The 15,419-nt window shown below is 46.3% G+C and overlaps 1 protein-coding gene across 2 annotated transcripts in view; it reads left to right on the forward strand.

Moving 5' to 3' along the window:
* Nucleotides 1-15,419, forward strand: part of anks1b (ankyrin repeat and sterile alpha motif domain containing 1B) — a 196,563-nt gene that overhangs the window by 127,448 nt on the left and 53,696 nt on the right. For both annotated transcript variants that reach the window (XM_078282203.1, XM_078282204.1), the window contains exons 14-17: nucleotides 9,607-10,256; nucleotides 10,995-11,117; nucleotides 13,281-13,350; nucleotides 15,035-15,141. In XM_078282203.1, coding sequence (XP_078138329.1) covers nucleotides 9,607-10,256; nucleotides 10,995-11,117; nucleotides 13,281-13,350; nucleotides 15,035-15,141 — 950 coding nt within the window. The remainder of the gene's footprint in view (nucleotides 1-9,606; nucleotides 10,257-10,994; nucleotides 11,118-13,280; nucleotides 13,351-15,034; nucleotides 15,142-15,419) is intronic.

The raw sequence follows: 15,419 nt of genomic DNA on the forward strand, positions 1-15,419 counted from the left end.
GAAATGAATGCACGACCGTATCAGCAAAGTGCCTGAATGTCGTTTTGTCTGTCTTTATTATTGCTTTATTATGAAGGCTGCCTGGTAGCCATCAGCAAAACTCCCCCCTCTGTCTCCTGTTTTTTTTTTCCTCCCTCCTTCCTTCCCTCTCTCTCTCTCTCTCTCTCACTCTCTTTGTGTTTTTTGTTTAAATCTCTCTCGGTCCCCGGTGGTTTAGTTTTTGCTGAAAGGACCTGAGGTGATGGTGAGTCATGTTTGGAAGCTCTGAACACAATAGAGGCTCACGCAGACGCCGAGACGGAGTTCAGAATAACAAAGCAGAAAGTAACTGAATTCAGCGCCATACGTCAAGAAATTCATTCTGTTGATCAGATTTGGTGGCAGTGATCAGGAGTATATCAGACATGATTGGACAGAATAGAGTCTAGTTGTATTGTGTATTTATGTGTGACGCAGTGGGCTATTTGTAATGCTACCCATATCCTTTTATTGATCAGCACAGCGCTCCCACAGCATCTCAACATGCTGTGCTGATATTATTATGCTTTATTTTTGTAGAAAAAGCGCCGCCTCATCTGCATTTTGTGCTGATAATATGAGAAAGTGCGTCACACACTTTCCATAACAATGTCAGACACTCTATTCAGCTGTCGATGACATGTGATGTTTTGTTCACATCATAAAATAGTTGTGCAAAAAGATACGCAAACAAATAATAGATACATGCATGCATGTTGCATGTACCATTGGTTTGGATTTTTGTGTGTTTTGTTTGGCCATGGCAAAGAGAAGATTTCCTGCTTGCTTCAGCCATGGAGGCAGTGGAGCCAATCAGCTGCCTACGTAGGGTGAAACCCCGCCTCCTTTTCCTTGTGATTGGTTGGCTCACAAAAAGTCTTCAGCACCTTTTCTGAAAAGTTGAACTGTTCTCAACTTTAGAAAGCGCTCAGCTGTGCCTTAAAAGAAGCCAGGTGCAGTGCTTTTTCCAAAGTGGCTGCTTTTGCATCCGCTCTCATGTTATTTAAAGTAAAAAAATGAATGGTGGTGGTAGTTTGAAAAAAAGCATCTAACATGCCCTCGCATTATGTGATTGCAGAGAACAGATTTGAATACTTATGTAAGTTTTAGGGGTCGTAGTCAGTGATCGTGGATGGCCTAATTAAATCCTTAATGTCTGCTAAGAGGTCATATTGATAACCTTTTAACCAGCGGTGGAAACCAGGCTGTGAGGTGTGCTCTTATTGCTCCTTGACATATTGTACACAAGGGGGCACACACACACACACATGGACATGTCAATACACATACTGTATATAAAGGTGATAAATGTGGCAGAGTGGCCTAGTGGTTAGATACTAAACACAAGCCAGTGTGTCCATCAGCACATCTTGTCTGTCAAAGTGTGTTTGAGCAAGATACTGAACAGCAAGAAGCATCTAACATTTTATTTTATTTTCATGTTCAGTTTAAAGGGAATGACACTGAATCCATACACCTATAGGTCAGAGAGATTATCCTGTAACTGTAAGATCTCAGTTTTTGATTCCAGCACTAGTCATGTGTCTTGAGCAAGACACTGAACTCCTACCTGCTCACTCTTTGTAAGTGAACCAGAGAATGAACACTACCTCTTCACATTTAACCCTCACCTCCCCTGTCTCTCTCTCTCTGTCGCACACACACACACACACACAAATGGAATTTCAGTTGATGCCAGTCAAAGGCTGTCGTCACACCGGCATCAGGGGACTCGACAAATGGGTTACCGCGGGAGACGAGCCGGTTGCCGTGGCGATATATACTCCGCTTATTCGAATCGGGGCATGAACGTGTCAATTCGATATGTGCGGACCGGGCCCTCGCCGCCCCTAGGCCGGGTTTAGAGAGATACGGGCTATCAGACATGAAGGAATGCTCTCAACAGGGAGTCCCATCTCCCACTGGAGGGGCCGGTGGGACTGACCTGTTTCCACCTGTTAGTAGAACGCTAGCTCTGGTAAAGGACACCTGGGGTTGGCTTTTAGTGTGCGCTGTGAGCCACAAATTGAAAAAAAGAAAGATAAGGCTTGAGAAAATTGTGCCTTGCGAAACAATCGTTTTCATCTTGGAACATGTTAAGCCCGAGAAATTTTGACTTGGCAGAACAATTTGAGGGAGGGGTGAGGCAGATCTTCAAAATCCAGCGATTGTATCTCTTGTCTGCTCTAAGGAAGACGGTGGATCATCGCAGTGCGGTTCTTTGGCTGCCTTCAGGTGCTTCATGTAAGCTCCTTCTTCCCAGTGCAGAATTTTTTAATGCAACTTGTGGTACATTCAAGTGCTTTTGGTTGGGAATAATGACAAAATGGACCCTGTATTAAAAGTAGTTTTTAGTGGCTGTTATTTTCTAATCAAGCACCACAGAACTACTTCGTGCTGCAGGAGCAGAGTGAAGAGGATAAAACATGCGTCAAGCGTGTAAACGATGTACACAATCCACATCAATTTTACAATGTTAACACCGCTTCCATGCTCTTTGCATCATATCTTGGAAACTTAAGTATCAGAGAAAATCCCCGCTTCCCCAGTCGTTTTTGTGTGCTCAACATGATAAGGATATTTCCAACAGCGTATGAAGGCAGCATTAGTGCATTTGCATTAGCTCAGCACATGCACAAATCAAGGACCCAGACTTCACAGCGTTACCTCTTATCATAAATCGAAGCAGCGACCCAGCAGAGTCCTACACTATGTTACTCTATGTTGCACTGGGTTTGTTAGTAGCCTAGCATTAACCTAGCGTTAGCCTAGCGCCCGAGGCTGCGGGAGCTGATAATGATTTATCCAAGCCTGTGGCGCTTAGGAAATAGGGCTCAGTGTTTAATCTCCGGGATGACTGACAGCTCAGATATTACTCTGTAGTTTTTAATAACAGTCGGCGCGTCGCCACCAGAGACGGAGCGATGAACACGGCGCTATCAGATGTTTGGATCGCTCCCCCCCCCCCCCCCGCCTCCACACACACACACACACACACACACACACACACACACACATCCCAGTGTATGAGAGATAGTATGCATAGTATTTGTGTGTGTGAAGTTGTCTACAGCAAAGAAGATGTGTGTATTTGCCTGGTAGGAGAACCAGAATTGGGTGGAAGGGATATTTGGAGTGATCTTTTCTTATGTGTGGTTCTTTGGTAACAGTGTTGCAGATGTGGTGTTATTGTGTCTCAGCTGGGCACTAGTGGGCTATGGCAACCTCTGTCAGGTACAAATGGATGCACACACACACACACCAAGATACACATGCTCACACTCATTTTAATCATTTATCTCCTTATTATCACAAAAGGTGCAACAATAAAGATGGACACATCCAGCTGCACACACACACACACACACACACACACACACACACACACAGACACTCACAGGGATTTGGCTTTCATTATAGGTGTATTACACTGTCCTTCACTTATACCACTGGCTCAATTCCTCCTGTCAGTGAGTGTGTGCATAGGGGATCAGGAAGGCCACAGCGCACACAGTAACAGCTTATTTACCTGCCTACTGCTGGTGTCTCTTTCTGTCTCTCTTTCACTCTTTTGTTCTCCCCCTTTCGCTCACACACACTCTCTTCTGGTCTCTCACCTTCTCTCTAAATGTATTGTTTATATTTGCACCCCTGCATGTGCTGATAAGTGTGTGGCTGTGATCAAATTCAACATTGTTTATCGTCTGTCCCGATAAAAGCATTGTTGGTACAGCGGTGGATTGCATGTTATTTAATAGTGTTTATGGCTATCAATTTTGTTGATATGAAGTCTGAACCCTCATCATGACCTTTGACCTTTAAAACACACTGGTTTTTTGCCTTTGAAGGGCAGCATTGCATGAGGTTTTATTATCCAATGGGCTGTGGGGACTGAATGGATATACTATGACCGACTCGGTATCCAGGCACAGGACTAGCATTGGTTTCTCTCCCCTCCCATTGCGCCGTCCAACCTCCGTCTCTATATGCCCACTCTTTCATTTTCTCTCCCTCCTGCCCCCCTCTGAGGTCCATCATTCAATCGTTCATTCTGTCATTCTCTTATTTCTCCAGCCGCTTTCACAAGCTCTCTTTCGTTTGCCTCCCCCTCTCTCTCCCTGTCAGTCACTGTTATACTTTCACTTTTTCCTCCACCTCTCTCTCTCTCTCCCTCTCTCGCTCTCTCGCTTTCCCTCAGCCTCGCTGCCGTTCTGTACCTCTTACCCCCCTATGGCTTTTCAGTTTTGCTGTATTGCTACAGCGTGCCTCTCCACAATGCATTTGCACTTCCACTTAATCTCTGTTTTCCTTTCAATCAGATAGCCTCTTTCACCCTCTCTATCTCTCGCTTTCTCTGTCTCTGTCTCTCTCTCTTGCCCTCTCCCTATCGTTCCCCATATTTCACCACCCACCATCACACCCCCTCCTCCATCTTCGCTTTCTTCAACCTCCTCTCCTATGTCTAATTTCTAATTTCTTTTTTCCCCTCTCCCCTCCTTCCTCTCTCCATTCTCTCTCTCTCTCTCTCTCTCTTTCCATCCTGGACAACTAAATTGGGCAGGAAACCGGTGGCTTTTGCCATTGGCGCAGCAAACATTTGTTAACAAGCAATTAAACACGTCCCTTTTAATGCTGTGGCGTGGATGGGTGTGTTCTCCTATGTGTGTTTGACTCAGAATGAGAGTGTGTGGTTGTGTGTGTGTGTGTGTGTGTGTGTGTGTTGGGGAAGCCGTAATCGGCCGTCACTCCGGCCCCCAGGTCGGCTGGCTCACTTTGAGGAATTGGAAGGGAAAAATGGATTCACCTTTTCTCTTGTCAAGGATATATCTTTTTTTTTTTTCTGTTTTGCAGCTGCATCTCCCCTCGGCTGCCTCTGAGATCTGAGTTTACCTTTTTTTTCTCTCCCTGCTACTCTTTCATCTTCCTTTGGATTTAGATACGACGGGCATCGTTCCAAAGCGAGATACACTATCCCCCACTTCAAATAACATAAAAAAAATGGATGTACTATATAGGTAGATTGAATAAAAGCTTTCATATGCATTTCTCTCCCTCCCACTCTCTTCCTCTCGGCCTGTCTTCCACTGATGGGTGGGTGGTAGATGGATGCAGTTGAAGGTTTTGTCTCTTGTATCAGCTCTATGTAGCGCTCACTTCACATGATTTATTGATTCGGTCAATCAATAAATGAATTGATCAGTTAGTCAGTCACCCTGCCTCCCTTTGTTGTGTGGCAGTTGAGGGGACACAGACAAATGACAAAGAGGGGAAAGAGAAAATGTGGGAGGTGATGTTATTTTGAATAGATGGACAAATACATACTTGTCTGTATTTGTTGTAACATACAAACACAAACACACACACATTACTGTGGCTGTTTGTCATTGGAGGAAGACGACTTATCCAAATACCGATCAATCATTATCTGGGCTGAGCTGCTGCATGCCAGGACCTGTGTGTGTGTGTGTGTGTGTGTGTGTGTGAGAGTATGTGTACACATGTCTCAATAAGTATGGTATGCATACTGTGATGCCGACCCTGTTTTGCCATCAGATTTCAGAAACAAGCTTCGTATTTCAGCAATGGAGAGTGTGTGTGTAGCGTACAGTTGATCGTTGCTTAGTTTGACTTGGCAACAAAGGGCTGTCTTGGATGCCCAGGTAAGGAACACACACACACACACACACACACAGACACAGTGTAGAGCGATGGAGCGAGGCAAAGCTGCAGAGCGATCTGTAGGCTCAGCGATGGATAAGTAATGAAGGTTAAAACAACACACACTGGAAGCCTATTGATTGTATGCAGGGAGAGAAAGAAAGTTTCCAGGGCTGAGAGTTGAGCAGATTTATCTGTCTGCTGCTCTTATCCTTCCATCGCTTTGTTCTTCTGTTTAATTTGGCGAATTCCGTAGATTATTTTCATCAGCTCAACAGGTTTCTGTAGGTTTTAACTTCACTTTGCGATGAGATTTTCTTTTCTTTTTTACTGTACGATCACGTCTACCTTCTCCACTAACCTTTACTCTTTCTCTCCAGTACCTCATCACTACCGCTGTACCGATCAAATGCTTCTTTTTCTCGCCTCTGCTCTTTCTTTCTGGCTTGACACACACACACACACACACACACACACACACGCACAAAAAAACCACACACCTGCTGATTTGATTGCAGTGTTTATCAGGCATACACTCTCCTGCCTCTCTCGAAGGCCAAAGACACTCAGCCGCCCGAAGCCGGGGGAGATGCTGATGCTGGGCTCTCTGTTGCCATGGCGACCGACAGGCTCACCTGTTGCCAACCATCGTCATTTTTAAAAAGAGGAGAGGGATGGAGAGAGCGATAAGGGAGCGGAAAAGAAAGGAGCGCGACAGGGCTGAAGGAAGCACATGAAGGGAGAAATGTGGGTTTTTTCGAGGCGAGATTGCTTTTGTGTGGAGATTCATGTTCTTATCATATTATCATAAGTAACTTAACGATGCATTCAAGGTGCAGTCAAAAAGTATGTATTATTGATGTCAATCTCACTTACCACTAATCCCAGTGATGCTACATTGTTCCAATTGCCTCCAAAAAGTCTTGCTGTGAATATCTTGAGAAAAAACATTTGGATTTACATTTCTGAAAATAACTGCAAGATCATTTACAATGTTTGATTTTTTTTCTTAGCATTGAAAATGTAATAACTCACAAAAATTGATTCAATGACATATTGTCGATGGTCAGTGACCTACTTGCCGACAAATGCTTTGGATGTTGATTATGGTAAAAGAGCAACAATTAGCAGACATGATGCAGACAAAGAGATGAGAAGTTGATGGTACAGGACAGTGAAAGGGCAACGCACTGTTTGCTCTGATCTTTTGGTCATTGAGCCTCGTTTATCCTGTAAAATGCTGAGGATTAGTCATAATTTAAGACCTTTCAGCATGCGTGGGAGCTAATGAGTGACTGTGAAGTCTTTAGAAAGAACAATTTAAGTCCATTAAAGGTTTCAGGATGAGTCATGTTTTCACCTTCATTACCTGAAGGCAGTAAATGGGAGTGCTGCGTACATTTAAAAGACAGCAGATGTTGTGGATATTCAGGCGATATGTAACACTCACACTGCAAATGATTTGAATTGACTACAACACAGAAAAAAGCATGCGGGTCCCTCAAGAAAATTCCCAACTTCCTAACATGGTTTTCCATCCGAGGACTGAAGTTAATGTTGTTCCACTTTCTCTGACTTTGAAAATGAAAAGAGCACGATTGTCCCACTTTGATCAGCGTGAATGATTCGGGTTCGTCACTCTTCTGGGGTTTTTCTCAGAAAGAGCGGCCAAGTTGCTGTGTTCGAACTTACACTTCCTTACGTAACTCTATTCCGCGCCGTGCCACCGGCTTTCATTATGTAATTGTTGCATATGGAAATGTGGGCTGGATGTGCTGAGGAGCGCCAGCTGTAAACCAGACAGACTGGTCGACAGCAGAGAGTGTGTGTTTGTGTGTGTGTGTGTGCATTATTTGTTTAAGTGAGATTGTGATTTTGAAACTGTTGAGTCTCTCTCTGTGTGTGTGGGGGTGTGTATGTGTGTGTGTGTGTGTGTGTGTGTGTGTGTGATGCTTATCAGTGGTGATTGTTTACATGGCCTGGTACACAATCTTAACACACAGTGACAGGAACCAGAGAGAGAGAGAGAGAGGGAGAGATCTGGGCTCGCCATCTCCCTCACACACACACACACACACACACACACACACACGCACACAAGTTGTTCCGACTCAGGCACACTTTTCTTTTCATCTATATATTGAATGTAAGACTGTAAGACAGAGCATCATGTTGTATTGTGTTTAATCAACAGATGACTGCAAAACAAAATCAGATTCTGTGCAGCCTCCTGCCGCAGTCCTGTGTGTGTGTGTGTGTGTGTGTGTGTGTGTGGGAGCAGGAGAGGGAGATGTAATATTGTTGTGTATTTTCACCTGCTGATGGATTACCATGCATGACTAAGATATCTATTATGCACAGAGAGAGAATAAATCCCTCATGTGGTGTTTGTTATCCACAGTATCCAAGACCACAACACACTTTCTGTCTTTCTCTACATCTGTCTGTGCTTCTTTTTGTCTGTAAGTCCATCTGTGTTTCTGTCTACCTGTCTGTCTGTCTGTCTGTCTGTCTGTCTGTCAGTGCTTGGTTTGTAATTGTACCAATCATTCTAACTCCATCACTCCAGCATCCCTAGTTTTAGTCAGACTACGTAAGGGACCTTGTTTGTGAGTATCATCATCATCTAACTATAAAGCAAGGAATCTCTGTCTGTGAGTGAGTGTGTGTGTCCTTCGCATATCTCGAGAACCGTTCGTCCGATCTACTTCACACTTGGTGGGTGTATTGCTGGGGACCCAAGGACGTGCAGTGTCGAGTGTGAAGTTGTTTGGATGAGCGGTCCTTGAGAAAGCTGCAAGCAGCAATACCGGAGGCCAAGCAATCGGCCCATTCAGAACAGGCATGTTTTGAATGGGCACTGCACTAGTATATATAAATAAAAGCACCAATGCAAATTAATGAATCCAAGTTTGAATATCATTTTTTTGAACCTGTTCCCTAAGGAGCTACGTTACAATCTGAATTAGACTGGAACATAATACTACTCTCTGCTACAATATTGTCTTGATGTCAAGATGTATCAGCATGAGTATAAAGGGAATATCAAAATGTAATAAATAATAAAAAGAATATAAAAAATAAATAATACAACTTTTATTTTTGCATTTTGTATGATGAGAAGTATGTCTTTTTGATGTGCAAAACAATGGTGTTTGAATATGTAAATCTTGCCGGAAAATGTTGTGACCTCGGGTATAATGTGTTTGCAGATGTGTACACAAGCATACACAAACTGACAGGCCAGTAGTCAGGCAGGGACACACACACACACACTCATGCACACGGGCGTGCATCTACAATTACACAAACACATATACGGAGAATAAAAGGAAGCTTTCTGCGGCCTCTCTTTCACCCCGCTGCACACAGACAGTGACTGGGCCTTTGAAAGCATCCTTTTGGCTCTCATTACACCTCAAAGAATCCAGTCAATGATGTAAGAACGTCTGCCCCAATGAATGCATGCATACATGCACAGGTTCAGACACATGTACACACACACACACACACAGGCTTTTGCACCCAGACAGTGAAGGAGCAGGGGTGTAAAATCCAAGTCAGGAGTTGTCTTTTCTCCTTTGAGAAGCAAACAGCTTTTCTACAGGCGAGCAGAAGATGTATTACCTCTTTCTTATCTTTCTGTTTGCAGCTTTGGGTGTTTTGTGGTGTTTGTTTTTTTTTGCTCCATTGCCTCTCTCTCTGTTCTATAGTTTACTTGGCATTATGCTCCGTGCTCTCTTTTTAATATTGTGTGGTTTGTTTGTGCAGTGGGAGTGTAATTTTCTGATTTGCTTCTTGTTTTTCTTTGCTGGAGTAAATTCATCAGTGTGTGTGATTGTTGTGACAGGAGCGTTTCATGCGAATCCACATTGTTGTATGATTTAACCCTAATCAGTCAATGTATTTTTTTGTGTGTGCTCTTGGCAGACGACGGGCCTTACCAGCGGGACGCGCCTCCCCCTCCTCCTCCTCCCTCCTCTTCCTCCACCTGCTCCACTCTGCTGGAGGAGCGCAGGAGGAGCCACGTCCCGGAGGAGTTCGCGGGCCTCCTCCACGGATCCTCCCCGGCCTGCGAAACCCCCGACACGCCTTACCACCTCTACAACTCCAAACCCCGCAAATACGCCGGGCCGGACGCCCAGGGAAGCCTGCTGCGGACACCGGAGTTCAGCCTGGTGATCGGCGCGGGCCCCCCTCAGGTCCTCCCCAGGACAGGGAGCGAGTCGGCGTATCAGAAGACCGCCAAAGAACCGCCGAAACCGCAGGTGGTCTACCGGACTATCTTCCACACCAGGGTCAACCAGGACCAGGCCCGGCCCAGGAACTGCGAGCAGTTCGACCCGCCCCGCGGCTACTCGACCCTGCCCTCCTCCTCCGCTCAGAACGGGGAGGTTCCGGAGCTGCGGGGGAGCCAGCCGGGCAGCGCGCCCCGGGACGGTGCATCAGGGGCGGGCTACGAGGAGAGAGCGTGCACCCTGGGGAGGATGAGGTCCATGCCCCGCAGTGTGTTGGACCTGCAACTGTCCAAGTCTCTGTCCAAGTCCGATTCCAACCTGGTGGCTGTGTCTCCCATACAGGTATGTTGCCGCTGACACGTCTCCTTCATTATCCTTTTCTAGCTTTTGTTATTCTGATCCAGAGTTACTTACTCAAAGTCAAAGCTTGATGACAGCATTATTGTTATGAAATAAAGCACAGCATGTTGGATGAAATATGAAAGCAAGCTGGAGAATGGTAGGTGATACTCTCTGGCAGTCATTTTTCTATTTTTCTGATAGTGTCTAGCTCTTGTGCAACATTTATTTATGAGCCTCTGGCCAAGGATAAGTTTCTTTTCTGAAAAAAGGCGAGGTTAGCTGTGAAATCTCAATTAGGTTTGAAAGTCAGATGCTTCCATTCTAAAGAGTTTTCAGGATTGCGCAGCTGCAGTTGTTTGAATTGATGGAGGTCTTTTGCATTTTGCTGTATCATGCACCTTGACTTAGGAAACAGAGTAGAAACCAGTCCAGCCAGTTAGATAACTCGCTGATCTGGGCCACAGTCCTCCCCGCTGTGCTGCACATTTTATGAGACTGCCTCTATAAAATATAGTAAATAAATCATAAGCTAAATACATAGTCTGTTTGATGAAAAACGCTTGATTATGGATGAAATTTTGATGTGCGCCGAAAGGAATTGCTCATTCTCTAAATAGTGTTCAGTACTCAATTGTCCATAGATCTCTAAAAACATTTGGCTACGTGAGCAACTTGTAATTGTCTGTAATTCCACAATATTAAAAAAAACCCAAAATGGTTGTTTTTCATCTTATCCAGGAGGAGCACAGTTGGGGTTCTGGGTCTCGGGGGCAGGGGCCTGGTAGTCCCAGCCCAGGAGAAGGCACCACTCCTGGGGGACGGCTGGAGCGAACACCCTCCTTCACCGCTGAGTGGGAAGAGGTAAGGGACACACCGGCATGGGCTTGTTACCACACAGTTTAAAATTGGAAAAAGTAGGAAAGAGGTGAGCTAGAACGAAAAGGAGCAGCTCTTTCACCACTGACCGGATAGAAGTAAGAGACACTTCATCTATCGCTGTAATGTGATACTCTACTGTCTTTTACCTAGTTGTCACGAGCCTTAGAAACCACAGTGGAAAAGACAGAAAATGATGTGCTTTTCGAATAGAACATACTCTCCAGGAGACATTAGAGGTCACTGCACCCTTCGGTTCGCAGCGTGCCGCTTCAGTTTTTCATCCCTTTGAAATCCACTGCAATACTACGGTGGAAAAGGTGCCCCAACGCTAATTTAACATGCCCCCATATTGATTTTCTTCTGTAACCAGCACTGGAGCTGGAGGGAAGACCGGATATCAGAGAGAAAGCAGTTTATGTTATAGAGGGCAGAGAGCCGGGGTCGGGGGTGGTGTGTGTTTCGGTCTCGGTGTGTTTGCGCCCGGGGCTACTTTGGAATTAAAGGGGCCGCTGACACAGATGCGATCCATTGACTGGACAACACTGCTGGATCTCGCCCCTTTATAAACACACCGGGTCACAGACACATTACATTCTGCTCACTGCTCGCCATTCACGCTGCCGACAACACACACTTTTGTGAGCTTATGTTTATGCTCACAAACACACATAAATGAAGGACAATGTTATACCATTTTACAGACCACTTGGTTACAGTTTGGAGAAAAATATCTTCCTCTCACACAATTATGAGCATGACTTAATTAGCTGATGTGTCCTTCTTCGTTTTTTTTTTAAAGTCCACAAATGCAAGTGTGTGCAGAAGTGTGCGAAAGTTAATTTGTGCATGTCTGTCTACATTTACATGTATAATTCCGTCTTTCTTCACATAACATGTTCATTAGTGTTCATTTACTCCACACAGCACATAACTTGCTGATGGTGATGAATTACCATATGGAATTTCCCATAATTCTCGGCAATTAACGTGACCTTTCCTGCTTAATTGCGTGCTACGGGAGGAGGAGATAAGGCGGCTTCAGGGAAATTACGGAGTGATATATGGGGATTTCGGGGGAAAAAAAACAAAATTGCTCCAGTTGCAGCACGTGCTCGAGAAAGAGTTGCATTATTAGCAAGGGACCAGCCACAAGGGACGCCCCACAACAGGCAGTGAACTTAAGATAACCGTGCTCATTAGCGCTACAGGCTTAAAGGGCTAGTCCACCGCATGTTACAAATCTGTGCTTTCTAATCTGTCTTTACCTTGAAAATTGCTTATGTATTGAAATCACTGGATGGGGATGATAGTTCTCAGTGTAAGCTCGTTTGTGGTTATTTGGATGCTAATTAATAGCATGTAGTGAAGTGCTGGCACTTCAACCATACAGTCAAGATTTTCTTATATAAAGCTAACTAACTAAAGCTAATATACCAATAGGGAAAAAAGTAGTGCATGGTCACATATGGCATAACAGGATGCCCAAAGGTAGAAAGGGTGAAGTACCTGTCCCGCTCCAACGATGACGCCACCTTCATGGTCCGCAAGCCTGTAAGCGTTTGTAAGCGTTTGTCGGCGTTTGTCGGTCCTGGCCCTTTAAGCGCTGGTCTCGGACCAGTCGGAGCGAGGCTGGGTTGTCCTGGCCCATGGTTAGCCAGTGGGCCCGACAGCTGGATGGATGTGGGTTGCACAGTTCAGTGGTTAGCAGCAGGTCCCGGGTCAGAGATGAGCAGCAGACAGCCAGCAGCCAGACACTAATGAAGCTGCTGTAGCTCCCACCGCCAGGATTCCTGCCTCTCCAGCCTTCCTCTTCCTTCATCTCTCCTCTGCTTTCTCTTTTGTCTTCCCTTCCTTACACATCATCCCTTTTTTTTTTTCCTCCCCTTCTGCTGCTCCATGCTTTTTCAATTCACAGAGGAATGATTGACATTCACCACACTGGCTGGCGTAATGATCATGTTATGTGACACTTGAATCCAGAAATAGAGGTTAGCGTTATTACTGGGAAGTGACTTTCCCTCTCTCACATGCAGTCTGTCTGTCTCTCTCTCTCTCCCTTTCTCTCTCTCTTTCTCTCGCTTTTGTCTCACCCCCCCCCCCCCCCCCCCCCCCCCCCGCCCCCATCCCTCTCTCCCATCCGCCCAGATCGACAAGATTATGAGCTCCATTGGGGCAGGCATAGGCACCGGATTGGACATCAGGGAGGACACCTCAGGTAAAACACAAGAGTGTGTGTGTGTGTGTGTGTACATACAGTATATGCGTGCAGGTTTGCGTGCATCTGTGTGTTTATGATTGCATGCGTGTGTGCGTGCATGATTGTGTGTGTGTGTGTGTGACCACGCATGATCCCTATAGTAAATTTGACTTCCTTTTTACACACATCAAATCCCGTTGTTGGTTGGAGGGGAAATCTGTTTCTGCCAGTTTCTTTACCTGCCTTCCTTCCTTCAATCCTCTTCTACTCATCTCTATTCACTGCTTTCATCTGTCTCACCCCCCTCTCCCTCCGTTAACTCCCCCATCCTCCACCCCCTGATTCCCTCCCTCTCTCCCTCTCTCTCACTCTCTCTCTCTCTCTCTCTCTCTCTCTCTCTTTTCATCTGTGAATGCGAAGCATCCGCTAACCATGGTTACCACTGGGAGAAATCCTGTTTGTGCTAAACCAGCTCTCCCCCCAACAAAGCACACACAGCCACACCACACACACGCTCACACACACACACACACACGCACGCACATACAGATACATATGCATACATACGCTGCATGGTGTGTGTGTGTGTGTGGGGGGGGGAGGGAGCTCAGCTTGCAGACAAAGAAGCTGGGGCTGATCTGATGGCTATTATCAGCAGTGCAAGCCATATATATGTAGAGAGAGAGAAAGAGAGATAGAGAAACAGAGATAGAGGGAGAGAAACAGAGACAGAGAGAGAGAGAGAGAGAAACAGAGAGAGAGAGAGGGGGGCAAGGATGCAGAGGGAGAGGGAACAGAAGGAGAGGATCGACAGGCTGAGAGGAGATAGAGACAGGAGGTAGACGGAGGAAAGTGAGGGAGAAAACAGAGGCAGAGAGGGAGGGAACGCGGGAGAAAGAGGAGCGCTCAGAGAAAGGTAGAGCAGAGCGAGAGAGAGAGAGAGAGAGAGAGAGAGAGAGGAGGCTGCAGAAGCATACAGATGAGAGTGGGAGTACTTGATAAAGAGAAATCTACAGCGCAGGCAGCTCTCGCTCTCTTTTTCTCTCTCTCTCTCTTACACACACACACACACACGCACACATGCGCCACGCTCGCACACACACACACACACACACACACACTCGAGGGAGCAGCCAAGCAAGCGCAACAGCTGAAAAAGAAAAGCGGCTGCGCGGCGACAAACACACACACACAATCTCTCTCTTTCTTGCGGATCTATACCTCCAGTCTTATCCAGCACCCCCCTTCTCTGGCAAGGATTTTACCCCGAGGATCGCAGCTCTTTTCTGGATACAACTTCAGCCTTCGCCCCCTTCTCTCTCACCCGCCTCTGGCTGGATCTAGAGAAGGCAGCCTCCGGACGCTCTAACCCTAGTCTACCCTTTACCCCCTTGCACCCTTGCATGCCGACCCCCTCCATTCTCGCCATGCCTCATCTTCCAGCCTAGCCCGCAACTCTCCTCCTCCACCTCCTCCTCCTCCACCTTTCTTTCTTTTTGTTTCCCCCCCCCCCCCTACTTCCTCCATCCTCCTCCTCCAGCCTTGACAAAAGCCTCCCCAAAAAGCATGGCGGGCTCCTTCGACAGCCACTTTGCCCGCCACAACATGATGTGGCAGTGCCAGCTGTCTCAGCCGGACTGCCGCTGCTACCGCGTGGACGGCTACTCCCTGCTGAAGCGTTTGCCCCTCCACCCCCTCATAGGTCCCCGCTGCCCGCTGCAGTCCGTGGGCCAGTGGCTCGACTCCATCGGCCTGGTCCAGTATGAGAACCACCTGCTGGCCAACGGCTTCGACAACGTCCAGTTCATGGTGAGTGTTTTTACGAGAGTGTGTGTGTGTGTTGGTTTGGGAGAAGGGAAGGTGGCGAGAGGGGTGTTGATGCTGGGAGTTTGGGATGGGAGGTGTTGAGGGATTTCTTTCATTTTTCCTTCGTTTTTTTGCTGTCTTTTTTTTTTTTTGGGTTGTGTTGTCTGTTCTTTCTACGCAATCTCTTTCTCCCTCTATTTCTTTGTCCCACCTCCCTCTCAGTCTGATGTTCATCTCTCCTCGCTCTCATCATCTCTCGTTCTTCTCCCCTCGCAGTGGTT

The sequence above is a fragment of the Centroberyx gerrardi genome, chromosome 24 (assembly GCF_048128805.1).
Source record: "Centroberyx gerrardi isolate f3 chromosome 24, fCenGer3.hap1.cur.20231027, whole genome shotgun sequence".
Taxonomy (NCBI): Eukaryota; Metazoa; Chordata; class Actinopteri; order Beryciformes; family Berycidae; genus Centroberyx; species Centroberyx gerrardi.